This window comes from Chiroxiphia lanceolata, chromosome 30, assembly GCF_009829145.1.
Source record: "Chiroxiphia lanceolata isolate bChiLan1 chromosome 30, bChiLan1.pri, whole genome shotgun sequence".
Lineage (NCBI taxonomy): Eukaryota > Metazoa > Chordata > Aves > Passeriformes > Pipridae > Chiroxiphia > Chiroxiphia lanceolata.
This window is the reverse complement of record NC_045666.1, coordinates 1,623,827-1,640,149: the sequence shown is the minus strand read 5'-3', so window position 1 is coordinate 1,640,149 and position 16,323 is coordinate 1,623,827. Positions and strand designations below refer to the sequence as shown.

The 16,323-nt window shown below is 69.6% G+C and overlaps 3 protein-coding genes across 3 annotated transcripts; all 3 read right to left on the bottom strand.

The window, feature by feature from the left end:
* Positions 1–790: 790 nt before the first annotated feature.
* On the bottom strand, positions 791–3,107 carry ATG101 (autophagy related 101). Its single transcript, XM_032713647.1, has 3 exons — positions 2,920–3,107; positions 2,136–2,424; positions 791–1,641 (listed from the first exon to the last, which is right to left on the bottom strand). The coding sequence occupies exons 1-3, from the start codon at positions 2,964–2,966 to the stop codon at positions 1,237–1,239; spliced, it is 741 nt and encodes a 246-aa protein (XP_032569538.1). The 5' UTR covers positions 2,967–3,107; the 3' UTR covers positions 791–1,236.
* A 1,823-nt stretch (positions 3,108–4,930) lies between these two features.
* On the bottom strand, positions 4,931–7,934 carry NR4A1 (nuclear receptor subfamily 4 group A member 1). The gene is made up of 6 exons (XM_032713402.1): positions 7,126–7,934; positions 6,741–6,870; positions 6,483–6,634; positions 6,145–6,347; positions 5,884–6,062; positions 4,931–5,787 (listed from the first exon to the last, which is right to left on the bottom strand). Exons 1-6 carry the CDS (start codon positions 7,930–7,932, stop codon positions 5,531–5,533), a joined length of 1,728 nt encoding a protein of 575 aa, XP_032569293.1. The 5' UTR covers positions 7,933–7,934; the 3' UTR covers positions 4,931–5,530.
* Positions 7,935–13,208: 5,274 nt separating this feature from the next.
* Positions 13,209–15,648, bottom strand: TAMALIN (trafficking regulator and scaffold protein tamalin). Its single transcript, XM_032713406.1, has 7 exons — positions 15,492–15,648; positions 15,085–15,139; positions 14,558–14,660; positions 14,379–14,472; positions 14,237–14,303; positions 14,088–14,154; positions 13,209–14,010 (listed from the first exon to the last, which is right to left on the bottom strand). The coding sequence occupies exons 1-7, from the start codon at positions 15,560–15,562 to the stop codon at positions 13,577–13,579; spliced, it is 891 nt and encodes a 296-aa protein (XP_032569297.1). The 5' UTR covers positions 15,563–15,648; the 3' UTR covers positions 13,209–13,576.
* Positions 15,649–16,323: the final 675 nt, after the last annotated feature.

Genomic DNA, 16,323 nt, shown 5'->3' with positions numbered 1-16,323 from the left:
TCGGCCTGCAGGAGCAGGTTGCAGCCGAGGAAGAGGATGGCGAAGGCGACGGCGAGGCCGAGCACCAGCACCACGGCGATCTGGGCGGCCTCGCTCGGCCCCGTGTCCTCACGGGTGGTGTTCATGGCCCCCTCCTCCTCCTCCTCCTCTTCCTCCCCGGAGCGAGTGCGGCGGCAGCGACAGACGGGGAGGGTTTAAGTGATGTCAGGGCCCGTCTTATCCCCCCCTTCTCCATGGCCCCCCTCACGCCCGGAGGCGTCGGAGCCCAGTGGATCCCCCCCACCCCAGGGAGGGAGGGAGCAGCTCTGCCCCCCCTTGGTGCAGTGGAGGGGTGCAGGGTCCTGCATGGAAGGGAGGGGTCACCCCAGGCCCTCCCTGATGTGCCTGGGGGGAACTGGGGCTGCCCTGCTCCGGGTGTGGGCAGCACTGACCCCCTGACCACTGCAGCCCCCCAGCACTGGGGTGCAGTGGGGACCCCCAGCTCAGCTCCATAGTCTCAGGGTTCCACAGCTCAGCCCCCCAGCACTGGGGTGCAGTGAGGACCCCCAGTTCAGCCCCATGACACTGGGAACCCCCAGCTCAGCCCCACAGTTCTGGGGTATGATAGGGACCCCCAGCTCAGTTCCATGACACTGGGGACCCCCAGCTCAGCCCCACAGTGCTGGGGTATGATGGGGACCCCCCAGCTCAGCCCCACAGCACCGGGGACCCCCAGCTCAGCCTCAGCACCTGCTTCCCCCCTCCCACGTCCCTGAGCCCCCCCCCAGCCAGGATGTGACCAGTCTCCATGTGAAAGCAGGAACACTTTATTTTTGGGGCAGTTCCAGACCCCAGGGAACAGGGTGACACCGGTGGGGGGACAGTTGGTGACAAGGGACACAGCCAGCACTGGCTGTGTGGCACCAAATGTGCTTCAGAGGGGTGGGGTTCAGGTGTCACTCCGCCCCTCAACGCCCTGTGCCAGGCCCCCAGCAGCCCCGTGCCAGGCCCCAGTGCCACGCCAAGCCGGTGCCACACGTGCCCCGAGGACTCACCCCCGTCATCAGCCAGGCCAGAGCCGCCGAGCCGGTTCTCCAGGACGGACAAGACCAAGGAGCAGCAACCCCCAATTACAGGCCAGGCCGAGCCCAGCTCCTCCCAGAGGCTTTCTGGAGGTGGAGAAGGGGATCCAAGCAGAGCCTCTTGTCCCCAGGAGGTGCCACCAGCCAGGGTGACCCTGCTGGGGCGACACCAGCCCTACAGCGCCAGCGTGTCCTTGATGAGCCGGCGCATGGTGGTGGTGACCGAGGTGCCCAGGGAGTCCGTGATCTGGTAGGAGATCTTGTACAGGTAGGGCTGCACGTCCTTCAGGCTGGTGTCGAAGACGTTGTCCACCTCGGACTGGGTGGGCATCTTGGGCAGGTACTCGTGGCGGTTCATCACCTCCACGATGTTGATGATCTTCTCGCAGAGCTTCTCGCCCACCTTCTCGCGGCAGATCTGCCGCTCCTGCTCGTTGGCCAGGTTCACCACGTTCACCTTGATGGTCCAGAGCTCCCAGGGGATGCACTCGTCCGAGAAGGGCCACCGTGACTTCTTCTTCTGGTAGAACTCCAGGGAGATCTGACCCATCCCGTCGCTGCCGGAGCCGCGCAGCGCGTCCTGCGGGGCAGCATTTGGGTCGGGGGGCAACAGGGACTGACCCCCCCCCCCCCGGGGCACATCCCATGGGATTGTACTGAATCACACAATATCCTGAGTTGGGAGGGCCCCACAAGCATCATCCAGTCCCCGCACAGACACCCCCACAATCCCACCCTGTCCCTGAGAGCGTTGTCCAAACCCTCCTTGAGCTCCGGCAGCCTTGGGGCCGTGCCCACTGCCCTGGGGAGCCTGGTCAGTGCCCAACCACCCTCTGGGGGAAGAATCTTTCCCTGACATCCAACCTAACCCTCCCCTGACACAGCTCCAGCCGTTCCCTCAGGTCCTGCCCCTGCTCACAGAGAGCAGAGATTGGAACTGCAGACCCTGAGGAGTCTCCCCTCAGTCTCCTCCTCTCCAGCTGAGCAGACCAAGTGCCCTCAGCTGCTGCTCCTCGTGGGGCTGCCCCTCGAGGCCCTTTCCACTGCCTTTCACCCCTGCTGGGCCCCCCTCACCTTGAACTCCCCCACGGCCTTGCGCAGGGCCCGGTCCAGCTCCTCGGAGGAGACTCGCACGTAGGCGAAGTCGATGAAGTCGCAGTCCACGTCCTGGGTGCCCACGGTGCCGATGGAGTAGGTGCCCTCCTTCTTGTAGTGGAACTTGCCGGTGCTGCGGTGCAGCAGGACGGTGTGGAGCACGGCCAGCATGGCCTCCTCCACCTGCCGCCCCTCCACCGACACCTCCAGCACCTCGGCGCGGCAGTTCATGGCGGGGGCGGCGCCGGGGGGGCCACAGCAGCGGGTGCTGGGGGGGCACAAGGGTGGGGAGTGGATGGGGGGTGTCGGTTGTACCCCCTGCTCGGGTGGCAGCCCCTCTGAGGACCCCCCTGAACCCACCCCTGGGGACGCTGGTGTTCCAGTGAGTGCCCCCCCATCCCAGTACAGGCCCCCCAGTACCTCACAGGGACCCAGCCGGGGTCCCCCATAACCCCGCAGGGACCCCAATGTCCTGGTTCGAGCCCCTCACACCCCACAGGGCCCCCAGTGTCGTGGTCTGGCCCTGGCACAGCCCAGGGGGGTGACCAGTGTGTGGCCTCCCCACCCCACACGGCCCCACACGGCCCGGTCCGCTCCCCCTCAGCCTCTCCCGGAGCGTCCCAGGCTCCCCTCGGGCTCCAGGACCCGGATCCCCTTCAGTCCCCGGGCCCCTCACCCCCTCCAGGGGCCGTAGCCTCCCTCACCCCCGATCCCCGTCCGGGCCCTGGCCCCGGCCCCGATCCCAGTCCCGGTCCCCACTCACCGCCCGGGCCCGACCATCTGACGGCGGGGAGGAGGGAAGTGGACCATCCCATCTGCGCAGGGGGCGTCGGGACACACCACGGGGGCCGCGGTAGCGCCTCCCGTGTAACGGCCGTGTTTCCTCACTCTAAATCTATTTCCGTTAATTTTGTGCCCCCCCCCTCCGGTGCCGTTTCCCGCCGCGAGCCGTCTCCGGGGGCGGAATCGCCGTTCCCGTTATGAGGATTTCCCCCTTCCCGGATTGGTTCGTTCCAAGGGCGCCACAGAGTTGCGCCCGCCGCGGCGCAGAGCGGCTCAGCGCCTCCACAGCGCCCCCTGGGCTGGAGGCCCCCGCGACGGTACTGCAGCGGGGCGGGGCGTCCGGTGACCTCCCGTGACCCCCGCGGGGACAAGTGGACAACGGGGGGACGTGCGTGGGGACAGGGGCCACAAGGGCACGGGGAACACCAACACGGGGGCAGCAGGGACATAGGGAAAGGGGGGGAAGCAGGGACAGATGGACACAAGGGACAGAATGACACAGGGACATGGCGACACAAGGCATGGGGATACTGGAAACAGGGACGTGGGGACGTGAGAGATATGGGGACAGGATGGATGGATGGATGGATGGACATGGGGGACACAGGGAATGAGGATATGGAGATTTGGGACACGTGCCCTGGTGCAAATAGCAGGAGGCCTGTGGTCATGGCATGTCCCCGGGCACATGCTGTGGCACCCTGTCCCTGCCATGCAGCCCCTGGGGCCACTGGTGTGGCCAGAGTTGGCCATGAGGCTATTTTTACCCTGCCCTGCTGGCACCATGTCCCCATCCCCTGCCAAGGGGATGGGGATGGGGACAAGGTGGGCAGAGGGCCAGTCCTCAGCTGTAGGGAGGGGACAGGGACCTGTGGCACGGCCACTCCTGCAGCTGGAGCAGAGCCGAGCTGTACTGTGCTGGGGGCCCACCCCGTGCCCCCGTGCCCTGTATGTGGGGCTCTCCTGTCCCCCAACCCAACCCCCGTGGCCCTGCCGTGCGTCAGCACTGTCCCCGCGGCGGGGGTGGCGGGGGGGGACAGAGGGACCCTTGTTGTGTGTCACTGTGGGGCCCCCCCGGCCCCGCTCTCAATGTGGCCCTTGTTCCACACCGACCCTGGGTGTCCCCATTAATGTTTCTCCGGGGCCAGGCCGTGCCCAGCAGGAGGAAGGCGACAAGCTGGGGGACACACCAGCCCCATATGTCCCCCCCCCTGCGTGCCCAGGGACCCCCACCCTGTCCCCAGCCCCTGGATGGGAACCCCAAAAGCCATCACTGCCCTGCCAAGACTGGCTCTGCCAGCAGCCACGTCCCCGGGGACACGATGGGGGGACACGGTCACGCTTCAGGGTTATTTTGGGGATGATAAATCAGGCGGGCAACAGGTGCGGGGCTGGGGCAGCCGCCGCCGAGGGGGTGAGTGACAGTTCAAGGGCAGCGCCGTGGGCAACGTGCGGCTCCGGCACCGCGGCTGTCCCGGCTCCGGAGCCCCGGCTGTCCCCAGCCCCGGCTGTCCCCAGCTCCAGGTTCCCGGCTGTTTCCAGCTCCTGGGCCCCAGCTGTCCCCTGCCCTGTCATCTCTGCCGTCCCCAGCCCCGGCTGTCCCCAGCTCCAGGATCCCGGCTGTCCCCAGCTCCAGGATCCCGGCTGTCCCCTGCCCTGTCATCCCGGCTGTCCCCGGCTCCAAAATCCGGCTGGGCTGTCCCAGCTCCAGCGTCCTGTTTCTCCCCAGCTCCGGTGCCCCAGCTGTTCCCAGCTCTGACATCCACACTGTCCCCAGCTCCAGTGTCCTGGCTTTCTCCAACTCTTTCCCAGCTCCAGTGCTCTGTTTTTCCCCAGTTCAGCATCCCTGGTGTCCCCTTGCCCAGCTGTCCCCAACCCCGGCTGTCCCCAACCCTGGCTGTCCCCATTCCGATGTTCCCGGTTGTCCCCAGTCCCGTTGCTTTGTCCCCACCCACCCCCCCCCAGTCCCCAAATATTCACCAGAGCCAACATTTCCGGGGGACACACGCAGGACAAAGGTCCCTCTCAGAGCTCTCACCGTACGTACAAGTTTATATACAGAAAGTGGCCAAAAAGGGGAAAAACCCAGAAAAATATATATAAAGGGGAGGGGGCCGAGGTTGGGGGGCTGGAGCCCCTCCTGCCCGTGCCCCCTGCTCTGTACAGGACCCGGCTGGCGCTATTTACATCGGGGGTGTTTTTACAGGGGGAGGGGGCACCGCGCCGGCGATGCCCCGAGGAGGGGACGGCACCGGGGCTGCTCTGCGGCTGCCCCCGCGCCGTGAAGGCACATGGGGGACCCCCAAGGGTGTCCCCGAGGGGACTCAGGCATCGGAGGGGGGACCCAGATATCCCGGGAGTAATCGGGGGAGGGTCCCAGGCGTTCTGGAGTGATCCAGGGGAGGTCCCAAAGCATCCTGGGGATGATCCAGGGGTACACAGGGGATGTCCCGGGCACCCCATGGGTGACCCAGCGGTGTCCAGGGGGGTCCCAGACATCCCTGCACCGAACCAGGGCTGCTCATGGGGGGTCCCAGATGTCCCCGGGGGGGGGTGACAGGGGCTGGTGTCGGCAGCCGCCCGCCGGGGGCTCAGAAGGGCAGCGTGTCCATGAAGATCTTGTCGACGATGGGCGGCGGCGGCACCAGGTCCTCCAGCTTGAGGTAGAAGATGCGCTGGAGGCCCTGGGTGCAGAGGCTGCGCAGCTCCGGCAGCTTCCCCAGGAGCTTGGAGAGGCAGCCGGGCCGCCCCGGCTCGGCCCCCGCCGCTGCCACGTGGTCCTTGAGGCAGCTCACGATGCGGTTCTGCAGCTCCTCCACCCGCTTGGGCTCCTTCAGCCCGTGCCGGTCTGGGGGGCACAGGGGGCGTGAGGTGAGGGTGGGGGCGCAGGGTGGGATGGGGACACCCCACAGGGTGGGGCTGGGAGCGGGGAGGGGGGTCTCACCTGTGATGATGACGAGGGCGGCGAGGCAGGAGAAGGAGGGGACGTCGACGCTCATGCGGTGCAGGCTCTGGGAGAACTCCAGGATGGCGTCGATCCACTCCCCGAAGCCGCGCACGCACTGCTGCCGGTGCAGCACCACCCCGTTGCAGAAGATGAGTTTCCCTTCCTCTGGCTTCGAGCTGCCGGCACAAAACCGGGTGTCAACCCCCCCGGCACATCCCGGGCTCCCCCCGCTCTGCCCTGTGCCGCCCCGGGGCTCACCGGTACGCCAGGCGCAGGATGAAGAGCTCCAGGAAGGCCGACTCCAGCAGCAGGTCCTGGTCCTCCTTGGGCAGCTCGGCAAATCCCTGGATCTTCTCGGCCCACTTGCGGATGACGTCCATGGAGCCGGTGAGCAGGTCGTAGAACTGCTGCACGTCCACCGAGTCCTCCTTCTCGAACGGGCACGGCGCCGACTCCTGGAACTGGGATGGGAATGGGATCAGGATCCGGGATGGGGATGGGTCTGAATCCAGCGTGGGGGCAGGTCAGGAACTGGGATGGGTGGGTTAGGATCTGTCCCCAGCCCCGGCAGGGCCCCAGGGTGGCACTGGCCTTACCTTGGAGTAGTCGAGCTTGGTGGCGCTGGGGATGGAGTCGATGTGTGCCCGCACCAGGGAGGTCATGAGGCTGACGGGGGACACGTCCAGCGGCTGTTTGGGCTTGGAGGGGAGGCGGCCCCGCCGCCCCTTCAGGCTGTCGGTCCGGACCACTGTGGAGAGGGACATGCCATGAGTGTGTCTGTCCTCAGCGCGGGCTGTGGAGCAGGAATCCCCCACTCCTGCTGGGACCCCCCTCCCAGGACGGGGCCCCCCTACCTTCTTTGACCATGCCGACGGCCAGGCACTTCTGGAAGCGGCAGAACTGGCAGCGGTTCCTACGCCGCTTGTCCACGGGACAGTCCTTGTTGGCCAGGCAGATGTACTTGGCGTTCTTCTGCACCGTGCGCTGCGGGCGGGGAAGGAGCGGCCGAGCTCAGCCCGGGGCGCCGAGCTCCGAACAAAAGCCCTTCTGTCCTCCCTTGCCTCCCGCTCCAGCCCCGGCATCCGGCTCCGCGTCCGTGGGGAGGGCTCGGGGCCGCGCTCCCTGCCCTGCCCCTCCCCGGGGCACCCCGCGGCATCCTCCCGCTGCCGCAAAGCCTTGTGGGAACATCCCGGCGGCGGCGGGGCGGGGTGGGGCGGGGGGCGGGGGGGTCCCCCTTACCTTGAAGAAGCCCTTGCAGCCCTCGCAGGTGCGGACGCCGTAGTGCTGGCAGGACGCGTTGTCCCCGCACACGGCGCAGCGCCCCTCGCCCGCCCCGGGGCTGCGCACCTTGGTGGGCGCCAGCGCCGGCCCCTCCAGCAGCGGCGAGGCGGGGGCCAGGGGCAGCCCCGCGAAACCCCCGGGGGGTCCCTGGGTCGGGGGGAAGGCGTCCGTGTCCAGCAGCCGCGGGTCCACGCGGGGCGAGGGGCCCGGCTGCCCCTTGAGGGTCACGGGAGACCCGCCGGGGCTGGGGGCCGGGGGCCCGAAGGCAAAGAAGGGGGGCTGCGACCCCCCGCCCTTGGCCGGCTCAGCCCAGGGCTGCCCGCCCTCGTAGTTCGGCAGCGGCGAGAACGCCCCGAAGGAGCCCTCCCAGCCCGGGGCCTGCTGGAAGCCCGGCGTGGCGGGCGAGGGGACGGAGCAGGGGCTCCCGTAGCAGTCCGAGCCGCTGGAGGAGAGGGTCTCGTCCGGCTGCCCCCCGAAGGCACTGGGATAGCAGCCGTACACCTGGAAGTCCTCCAGTTTGAAGGCGGTGGCGGCGGTGGCGGTGCCAGACTGGCCGCTGGCCGGTAGCTGGTAGAGGAAGGCGTCGAACTCTCCGGCGTAGCCCTCCATGAAGGTGCTGAAGCTGGGCAGGGCGGGGGCGGCCGCCAGGTCGGCTCCTGCCACTTCCATGGGGAACCGGCCGCCCTCGGGGCTGAGCAGCTCGGCCGGGCAGCGCTCGCAGGGGCCGGCGCCCGTGGTGCCGTACTGGGCCTGGATGCAGGGCATCTCTGTGGGGAGAGAGGGGCGTCAGCGGGGACCCCGTCATCGCCCCTCCATCATGCGGGCAGGGCATGGAGATGGGGGGAGAACCGTTGGAGCTTCCCCAGGATCCCACTCGTGCCAGAACCAGGCCCCTGGGGCCGCTGGCTGTCCGGTGGCGGCCACCCCTGTCCCTGGGAAAGGTCACGGCACAGCCAATGGGCGCAAAGGACATTCCCCAAAACGTTAACTTAGTAAAGTCCCCTAAAGGGAAGGAGGGAGGAATGTGACCAGCGGATTCCCAAACCCCAGGGCTGGCCAGGGGAAGTCAGAGCTGAGGCTGAACCAGATTTCAAGGATCCCACCTTCCCTCATCAGCCGTTCTGGGGCCTTGTGGTAACAGCAGTGCAGGCAGACTCTCAGGTGCCGGGGGAGAGGAGCCCACCCTCTGTCCCCACAGCCCCCGGCGCTGCACATGGGCCCGGCACCATGTGAGATGACCCGAGTCCTGTGTCCAGCTGAAAGCCAAGCCAGGAGTGACCCCGATGGCAAGACGATAATGTAATTCATCTCGCAGACCTTTAAAGGTCACACTGCGCTGGCCCCCGGCCGCAGCCCCGGCACGGCCCCGCTGCCAGAGCTCCGCCGGCCCCCGGCTTCCCCCGGCCAAATCTGGGCAGCTCTCGCCGGCGCCCAGAAAGCCGATACCCACCGGGAGCCAGGTTTAAAAATACCCAGCGTGCATCCAGCCCTGGCACCCACGGCGTGGCACCGGCCCCACTCCCAGTGTCCCGGCGGGGTTTGTGCCTGTCCAGCTGGGCTCGGGGGGTGATTTCAGTGGGGATGGTGACCCCCCCCCGGCCACCTCCTGCCCCTGAATGTGGACGAGGAGACCTGAGGCCACGCTGGGGACACGAACCCGGGGGACACTGGCTCTTTCCCTTGCCTGCCTGCAAATCCTGACAGATGCAAAGCCCCGACCCTTCCCGTGGCCCTGGTTATTCAAACACTTCTGCCCTTTCCCACGTGCTGGTGGCGTTTTGGGTCCCTCCTGCCATGACCTCCCCGGGGACCGGGCACAGATTCCTGCAGCAGCCCCCGCGCTGCCCACGGCCGGGCACTAATTGCAGATTCCTCATTTGGGAGTGCAGGCAGCTGCCCGTGCCCAGTCCGGAGGCTGCTGCCTGCACGGGCGGGTGGCAGCAGCTGGCACCGAGCCCTGGGCCACAGGAGGGCGAGAGCAGCCGGTGGCCCTGGGGGCGGGTAACGCTGCCCACAGCCCTGTCGGCACCTGCTGCCCGGAGCGGCTGCTGCCAGGTCTGCGTGGGCAGCGGGGGGTTTGCCTGCAGGGGGCTGGTCTGAACACCCCTGCCTGCACTGCCAGGTCCTGATGCTGCCTGCACATCCCTGCTTGCACTGCCAGGTCCCCGGTGCTGCCCACACGCTCCTCCTGCCCGGTCCTGCCCACTCTGCTCGGGGATCCCAAGGTGATGCCCGGTGTGGGGTGACTCTGCCCCCCCACAGCCCCCAGAGCCGCGGGTCTGCTGGCTGCAGCTGGTCCCTGTTTTGGGTGCCGGGATGAGGGATCCAGCCCGGTCCCCCACAGCCCAAGAAGTGCCTCCCGGTCCTGTGCAGCTCCTCACAAAGGAGTGATGCCAGGCTTTTCCTGGGACCCCCAGGACAGGGACCCCTCGCTCTGCCGGCTCTCGCCGGGTGCGCGTTCCCCTGGCTCCTCCCGGTGCCGCCGGGACTCCCGATCCGGTTCTCTCAGCGCCACGCGGGATGCCCGACTCGGATCCCCCCCGGTGCCACCGGATACCCCCGAGGGCCGGTCCCTCGCGTCGCTCACCCCCCGGTCCCTTCCACCGGGATCCCCGACACTGCCCGGTGGCACCGGGAGCTCCTCACACTGTGTCCTTCGGACACGCGAGCCCCGGTTCCCCCCGGTGCTACTCGACCCCATGCACCTTGTAGGACGTCCCACGCCCTGAGCCCCCGGTGCCACGGGGATGCCCGACCCGGATCCCCCCGATGCCACCGGGACACCCGACCCCCTGCACCTCTCGATGCGCTCACTCCCGCCCCCGCTGCCCGCGGGACCCCCCCGCCCACGGTGCCCCCCGCCCGGTGCCCGCACCCCGGTGCCGCCCGTACCCGGGTGCCGGCGCGGCGGCGCTCCGGTCCCCGCTCCTGCCGCCGCCGCTCCGCGGGCTCCGCCGGGCTCCGACCCCGCCACTACTTTCTCTTAAGCGCTCGGTGACGCGCGGGGCGGTGCGGGGCCGGTGACGCACGGGGGGGGGCGGCCCCGGCGGGGGCGCGGCCGTGACGCACGCGGGGTTCCATTGACGCACCCGCGGCCCCGGCTAAAAATACCCCCGCGGCCCCGGCTAAAAATAGCGCGGGCGCCCCTCGCCCCCCTCCACATCCCCCCTCCGGGGCTCCCGGGGCCGCCGGCGGGGGGAGGGAGGTCCCGGTGTCGGGGGGTATCCCCGGTGCCCCCAGCGCCGGTGCCCCTTCGGTATCCCCGGGGCTGGCATCCCTCGGTGTTTCCATCGCCGGTGCCCCCTCGGTGCCGGTATTTCTGGTATCCCCTCGTTGCTGGTACCGCGGTGCCCCCGCCTCTGGTGCCCCTTCGGTGCCAGTATCTCCTGTGCCGTTCTCCCCGGTGCTCTCCTGTACCCCCGGTGCCGTTATGCCCAGTGCCCATCTGAGCCGGTATCTCCGGTGCTCAGCGGCGCCGGTACCCCCGTTCTCCTCCAGTTCGGTGCCCGGGTGCGAGGTGGGTGACGCGGGGTCCCGTCCCCGCCCCGTCCCCGCGGGGAGCCCCTGGCCGGGGCGATGGAAAGAGCGGCGGCTGCTGGCGGGCGCCGGCGCCGGGAACAGCGCCCGCGGGCTGGAAAGATGAGCTCAGCCCGTGCGGGGCCGGGTCGGGCCCGTGGGAGGGCGAGGGGTGGGCGGAAGGGACCCAGTACCCCCCGGTACCATCCCGGTGTCTCCCCACCTGGTACCCTCTGGTACCACGCCGGTACTCCCCGAACCCTCCGGTACCATCCAGGTACCACCCCGGCACCCTTCGGTACCGCCCCAGCACATCCCGCGGTACCCTCCGGTACCAGCCCGATACCTTCCGGTACCAACCCCCTTCCCGTACCCTCCGGTATCCCCCTCACGGCAGCCCCGTTAGTTAGGGGTCGGCAGAACGCGGGGTCGGCAGAACGCGGGGTTGGCAGCCCCGTTAGTGCCTCCCGTTAGTGCCCCCCGCAGCGGCAGAGCCCCTGGCACGGTCCCACCGTGCCGGGCATCGGTCCATCTCCCGGAGTCCGGACGGCGCTGCCGGGATCACCGGTACCGGGACCCTCCCCGGCTTCAGGAGACCCCCCGGCCCCGCGGGGGAGAGTCCGGCACCGGAGGGGCGCACGGGGGTACCGGAGGTGGCGGCTCGGGGTCGGGCGCCGTCGCTGCCTCCTCTCGCTGCCCGTTACCTCGTTCCGGCCCCGGTTCCCTCTGTCGCCCGCCCCCGACGGGGCTCCGTGACGTCACACCTGCCCGCTGACGTCACACCTGCACGCTGACGCCTCGGGGATCCCACGGCACCAGAGGGGCCTCCCCCGCGGGGATCCCCCGGGCCCGGCGGGACCCGCCGGGGTCCCCGCGCCCCGCACAGCCGGTACCGGGACTGCAGTCGGTGCCAGCTCGGGGACAGGAGCCCCCCGGGACGGGGTCAGGCCGCGGGACCCCGAGCTGTCGGGGGTCCCGGAGCCGACGGGGGTCCCAAAGCCACCGGGGGCACGGAGCGTGGCGGCTGCAGCCCCCCCGCACCCCTCGCTCAGCAGCGGCGTTACCGGAGGCAGGAGGGTGACACCGGCAGCCCCCGCACCCGGGATTAGCTGTACCCCGGGAGAGGCCGCGGGGACCGGGATGGCTTCGGGGAAGGAAACCCGAGCCAAGCCACCCTGGCAAGGCCACCGAGCTGCAGGGGAGGACCCCGGCTCGCACCGGCCCTGGGGTGCCGGCTCCATCCCGACACCCAGGTGGGGACACAGGGACACGGTGGCCACCAACCAGCCCTCTCCGAGCCCTGGGGTGGGGGTCGGGGCTCGCAGGGTGCCCACGGCCGGGCAGTGATTACCGGGTGCCCACGGCCGGCGCTGGCTCCCTGCCCCGGGCCTATATTTGTCGGTAATGACAGACTGCTCCGGGGCGTTCCCGGTCCGGACCCCGCAGCCTCAGCCCCCCGGCCCTGCCCGGCTCAGCCGGTGCCACGCGTGACCCTGGTGTCCCACTGCCACCTGCCCATTCCCGGGCACACGCAGCCACAGGTCCGGGCTATAAAAAGCTCGGCGTGGGGTGGCAGCTGCGGCGGGGGGTCCCGTGATGACCGTGACACGGACGGGGTGCTCCGACCCCTGGCAGTGTGTGGGAGAACGCCGGAGCCAGACCATAAATGTCCAAGCACGGAGCCGTCCTGGAACAGGGACAAGGCAGGAGAGTGGCGGGGAGCCAGCCGGGCCCCCCACTCCACGGCACACACGTGTGCACCCACGGCACCCACGGGCACCCGCAGCCTTGGGGGTCTCACCCCCCAAATCTCCAGCAGATCCCCCTGGGATCCTGGGGGGGGTGGCCAGAGCCATGGAACGCTCCAGGAGCTCAGAACTGGGGCTCCCCGGGGCTCCCCACATGCGCGATGACCCAGCCAGAGGGGAATCTGAGGCACGGAGGGCTGGGGGCTCCCGGGGCTCCCTGGAGAGCTCGGGAATCCCCGGGTGAAGGGAATCCCCGTGCAAGGGAGTCCCCGTGCACTCACAGGCGCTGCCGCGGCACCCGGAGGGTCTCTGTGTCCCCCAGTTCCTCTGGATGTTGCTTCAGTGGGATTGGGGGACACTGAGGCAGGGACCGGGGGGGGACTCCAGTGCCCGTCCCGCGTGGGCACCCCATTCCCCGCGGGCGGAAGGGCTTGGGGTGGGACCCGCTTTCCGCCGGCTGCCGGAGGAAACGGGGCAGGAAGGGCCTGGCCGGGGCCCCGCAGAGCCGGGACGTGGCCCACGGCACCGGGGGTTGCGGCGGGCGGGGGGACACGGGGGGTCCTTGGGAACCCACGCAGGTCCAAGGTGACATCAGTCGGTCACCCCAAGGCTGCCCCACCCGGAGCCCAAAGGGGGCAGCGCGGGGACTGAGGGGGGGGCTGCAGCCTGGTGGGCTCCCCTGCGGGACACAGCCCCCCCAGCCAGCCCACCCCGCTCCCCACGGGGCTCTGTCCCCCCCCAGTCACAGCCACACGTCGCTGCAAAACGTCTCCTCTGTATTGGCGAGCGCTGGCGCGGTACAACAGCCCCGGGGGGGCGGGACCCCCACAGTCCCCCAAACCTGGGGGATGCAGGGCCCCCCAATGCCCACAGGGAGGAGGGCACTGATTCCTGAGAGCAGCAACGGCTCCGTGAGCCGTTTCGGGAGGGTCCTCACGTCCGTTCCTCGGTGTCACGTCTGTCCCTCGGTGTCACGTCTGTCCCTCGGTGTCACGTCTGTCCCTCGGTGTCAGGACCCCCCCGGTCTGGGGGGGGGGCCAAACCGGGACCCCTGGGGCCAACCCCAACCTCCTTCCCCCGGGGATGGGGGGATGAATCCCCTTGGAATAAATAAATAAATAGTCCTGGGGGGGGGACACCCCCGGCTAGAGGTGACTCTCCTCCTCCTCCAGTGCCCGGTTCAGTCCCGGGATGAACTTGAGCAGCCGCCGGCGGAAGCTGCTGTGTCGGCCCTTGCGGGGGGCGGCCGCCCCCTCCCCGGGGTCCCCGGCCCGGGCCCAGAGTCGCCCCGCGGCCCCCACCCCCCCGGCACACTTGAGGCTGGCGCTGCGGGTCAGGGCGGGCCGGGGGCGTGGCGGGGGTGGCGCGGGACTCCCACTGTCCCCATCCTTGTCCTTGTCACCATCCTTGTCCCTGTCCCCATCCAGCGAGTCGGTGGAGGCGAAGACGCAGGTCTGGTACAGGGAGTCGTCGCTGCCACTGGCGCGGGAGGAGCCCCCCGGCAGCCCCCCCTCCCCCTGCAGGCACCAGCGGATGGACTCCAGTGTGTCGTAGATACTGGGATCCTTGGCCACCACACCTGATGGGGGACACGGGGTCAGGGGGGCCAGGGGGTGCCCCAAAGCCCCCCACCCCAGCCCCCCGGCCCCCACTCACCCCGCACCAGCCGCTGCTCCTGCACCATCAGCGAGCGGTACTCCCCCCACTTCTCATAGAGTGTTTGCTGTGGGAAGGGTGTCGGGGGTGAGGACCCTGCTGGGGGGGATCCCCAAACCCCCCTGACCCCCTCAGGGCCCCCCTCTCACCTTCAGGTACTGCAGCCGGGCTTCCAGCTCCGCCCTCCGGATGGACGTCCCATAGAGCGTGTCGAGCCTGGGGGGCAGCAGCCGTCAGCGGGGGGGGGGGTTGCTGGGGCCCCCTGGACCCCCCCGAACCCCCCCAGCTCACCGGAGCACGTTCCCTGAGCTCTTGATGATCTCCACGATCTCCCGGTGCCGGACGCCCTCCACGTTCAGCCCGTTCACCCCCGTGATCGTGTCCCCTGGAGGGGGGGGGGAGGGGGGGGCTCAGGGTGGCGGGTCCCCACTGTCGGGGTCCCCCCTCTGAGCCCCCCGGGGTGTTCTCACCAGCCTTGAGCCCCGCGGCCTCGGCCGGGCTCCCGCCGTGCACGCGGCACACGAAGGTGAACATCTCCACGCTGTTCCTGTCCTGGTGGTGCAGCCCGTAGGTCTGGAACGGGTGAGGGGGCTCGTGAGGGGCACGGGGACTCCCCCTCCAACCTCCAAAGTCCCCCCGAGCCCAAGGGCCCCCCAGCAGCAGCCACGGGGCAGCAATTGCAGCGTTTAATTGTTTAATTGCCGGTGGGTGATGAGGGGCAGCCCCCTGGCCCTGGAGAGGGGGGCCTTGCCCCGATGGGTGCACCCCAGAGGGGCCCCCCCGGGCTGCCCCCCGCGGGCACGGCTGGGGGAGGTTCGGTAACACGGCGGCTCTGTCACTGCTAAAAATAACCCCTGGCTCAGAGACAACTTAAAAATACCCTGGATGCAAAGCAAGGTGCGGGCTGGCAGGGTGGGGAGCAGGGCACGGCACAGCTCGGCTCAGCTCAGCTCGGCTCAGCTCAGCTCGGCTCAGCTCAGCTCAGCTCAGCACCCACCTGGATCTCGAAGCCGAAAGACTCCTCTGCCTTCTTCTCCAGCGTCACCACCCTCCTGGGGGACACGGGGGTCAGGGACAAGGAGGCAGAGGCCCTGGCAACCCCCAACCCACCTGCACGGACCTTGGGCCCTTCTCAAAACGCTGCTTTGGGGACCCCAAGGACAGGACCCCCCTCCCCAGGATGGGGACCCTCCCGCAGGATGGGATCCCCCCAGTCGGCCTTGGCCAGAGCCCTGCAGCCTGTGCAGCACCAGGCAGGGTCCCCACAGGGTTTGGGGATGTCAGGGGCCCTCCAGGGAGTGTGACCCCATCACTGCTCTCAGGTTCCCCCACAAAATCTCCCCCATTTCCAGTTCTTCCTGGAGCAGTGTCCCAGGGCCCCCAACCCCACCCCTGTGTCCCTACCTGTGCTCCTCCGGGGACTGGCTCGGGGTCGCCCACCTGAAACCCGTGTCCTGCAGCAGAGGAAGAGCCATCACTGGGGGACACCCCAGGGGACATCCCCCCCTGCCACCCCCTCCAGGGACGGCCCAAACGGGGTGTCCCACCAAGGGCAGCACCAAACCCCCGGGAAACACCGTGCCAAGGCGGCACCGAACCAGCACCCGGGAGCCCCCCCAGCCCCGCGGCCCCCCCGGCCGGGTGGGCATAACAGGGCTTTGATCGGCGCTCAAAGGCACCCTCAGAGCTGCCCCGTGCTCCCCCCACGCTTTGACGTCAACCGCGCCGCACCCACCCCACGCCGCGCTCGGGGCGGGTGGGGGGGGACCCGGCACAGAGGGGCCCTTTTGTGGTCACAAAGTCGGTTTTTTTCATGCAAAATTTCCCCCCCCCCCCCCTCCCGGCCCGGACAATGCCGCTGTTGTGGCGGGTGCGGAGGCGTGGGCGGGCGGAGGGACCGGCCGGGCACGGCAGGACCCTCGCCGCGGGGCAGGAGGTGACAAGGCTGTCCCCAAATGCCCCTCCGAGGCCGCGGGGCTCCAGCAGCCCGGTGCGGGCGGTGGCACCGCGAGCTGCGCCTCCGGAGTGGCACGTGGCGCGTCTTGGTGGCACCGGCTCCCTCCGCGCCGCGCCACGTGGGTGCCACCAGCCCCGCAGGTGCCACCGGACGGTGGCGGGGCCGTCCCCGGCCGCATTAAGTGCAAAACCACCCGGACCGGGTGCTTTTGTCACAGGGAAAGTTGCCGCCCGTCACTCCGGGCCCCACGTCACGGCGGTGACGGGAAGGTGACGTGGG

Bases quoted from the DNA above. Each gene is read 5' to 3' on its own strand.
- NR4A1 (XM_032713402.1), bottom strand. From the start codon at position 7,932: ATGCCCTGCATCCAGGCCCAGTACGGCACCACGGGCGCCGGCCCCTGC. The intron at 6,348-6,482 runs GTAAGGCCAGTG...TTCCCATCCCAG, and splicing joins CCAAGCTCGACTACTCCAAG to TTCCAGGAGTCGGCGCCGTG. The intron at 5,788-5,883 runs GTGAGACCCCCC...TGTGCCCCCCAG, and splicing joins CGCCCTCGTCATCATCACAG to ACCGGCACGGGCTGAAGGAG.
- ATG101 (XM_032713647.1), bottom strand. From the start codon at position 2,966: ATGGTCCACTTCCCTCCTCCCCGCCGTCAGATGGTCGGGCCCGGGCG. The intron at 2,425-2,919 runs GTGAGTGGGGAC...GTGCCCCCCCAG, and splicing joins CAGATGGTCGGGCCCGGGCG to CACCCGCTGCTGTGGCCCCC. The intron at 1,642-2,135 runs GTGAGGGGGGCC...GCTGCCCCGCAG, and splicing joins AGGCCGTGGGGGAGTTCAAG to GACGCGCTGCGCGGCTCCGG.
- TAMALIN (XM_032713406.1), bottom strand. From the start codon at position 15,562: ATGGCTCTTCCTCTGCTGCAGGACACGGGTTTCAGGTGGGCGACCCCG. The intron at 14,155-14,236 runs GTGAGAGGGGGG...CCCTTCCCACAG, and splicing joins CCCGGCTGCAGTACCTGAAG to CAAACACTCTATGAGAAGTG. The intron at 14,011-14,087 runs GTGAGTGGGGGC...GTCCCCCATCAG, and splicing joins GGAGCAGCGGCTGGTGCGGG to GTGTGGTGGCCAAGGATCCC.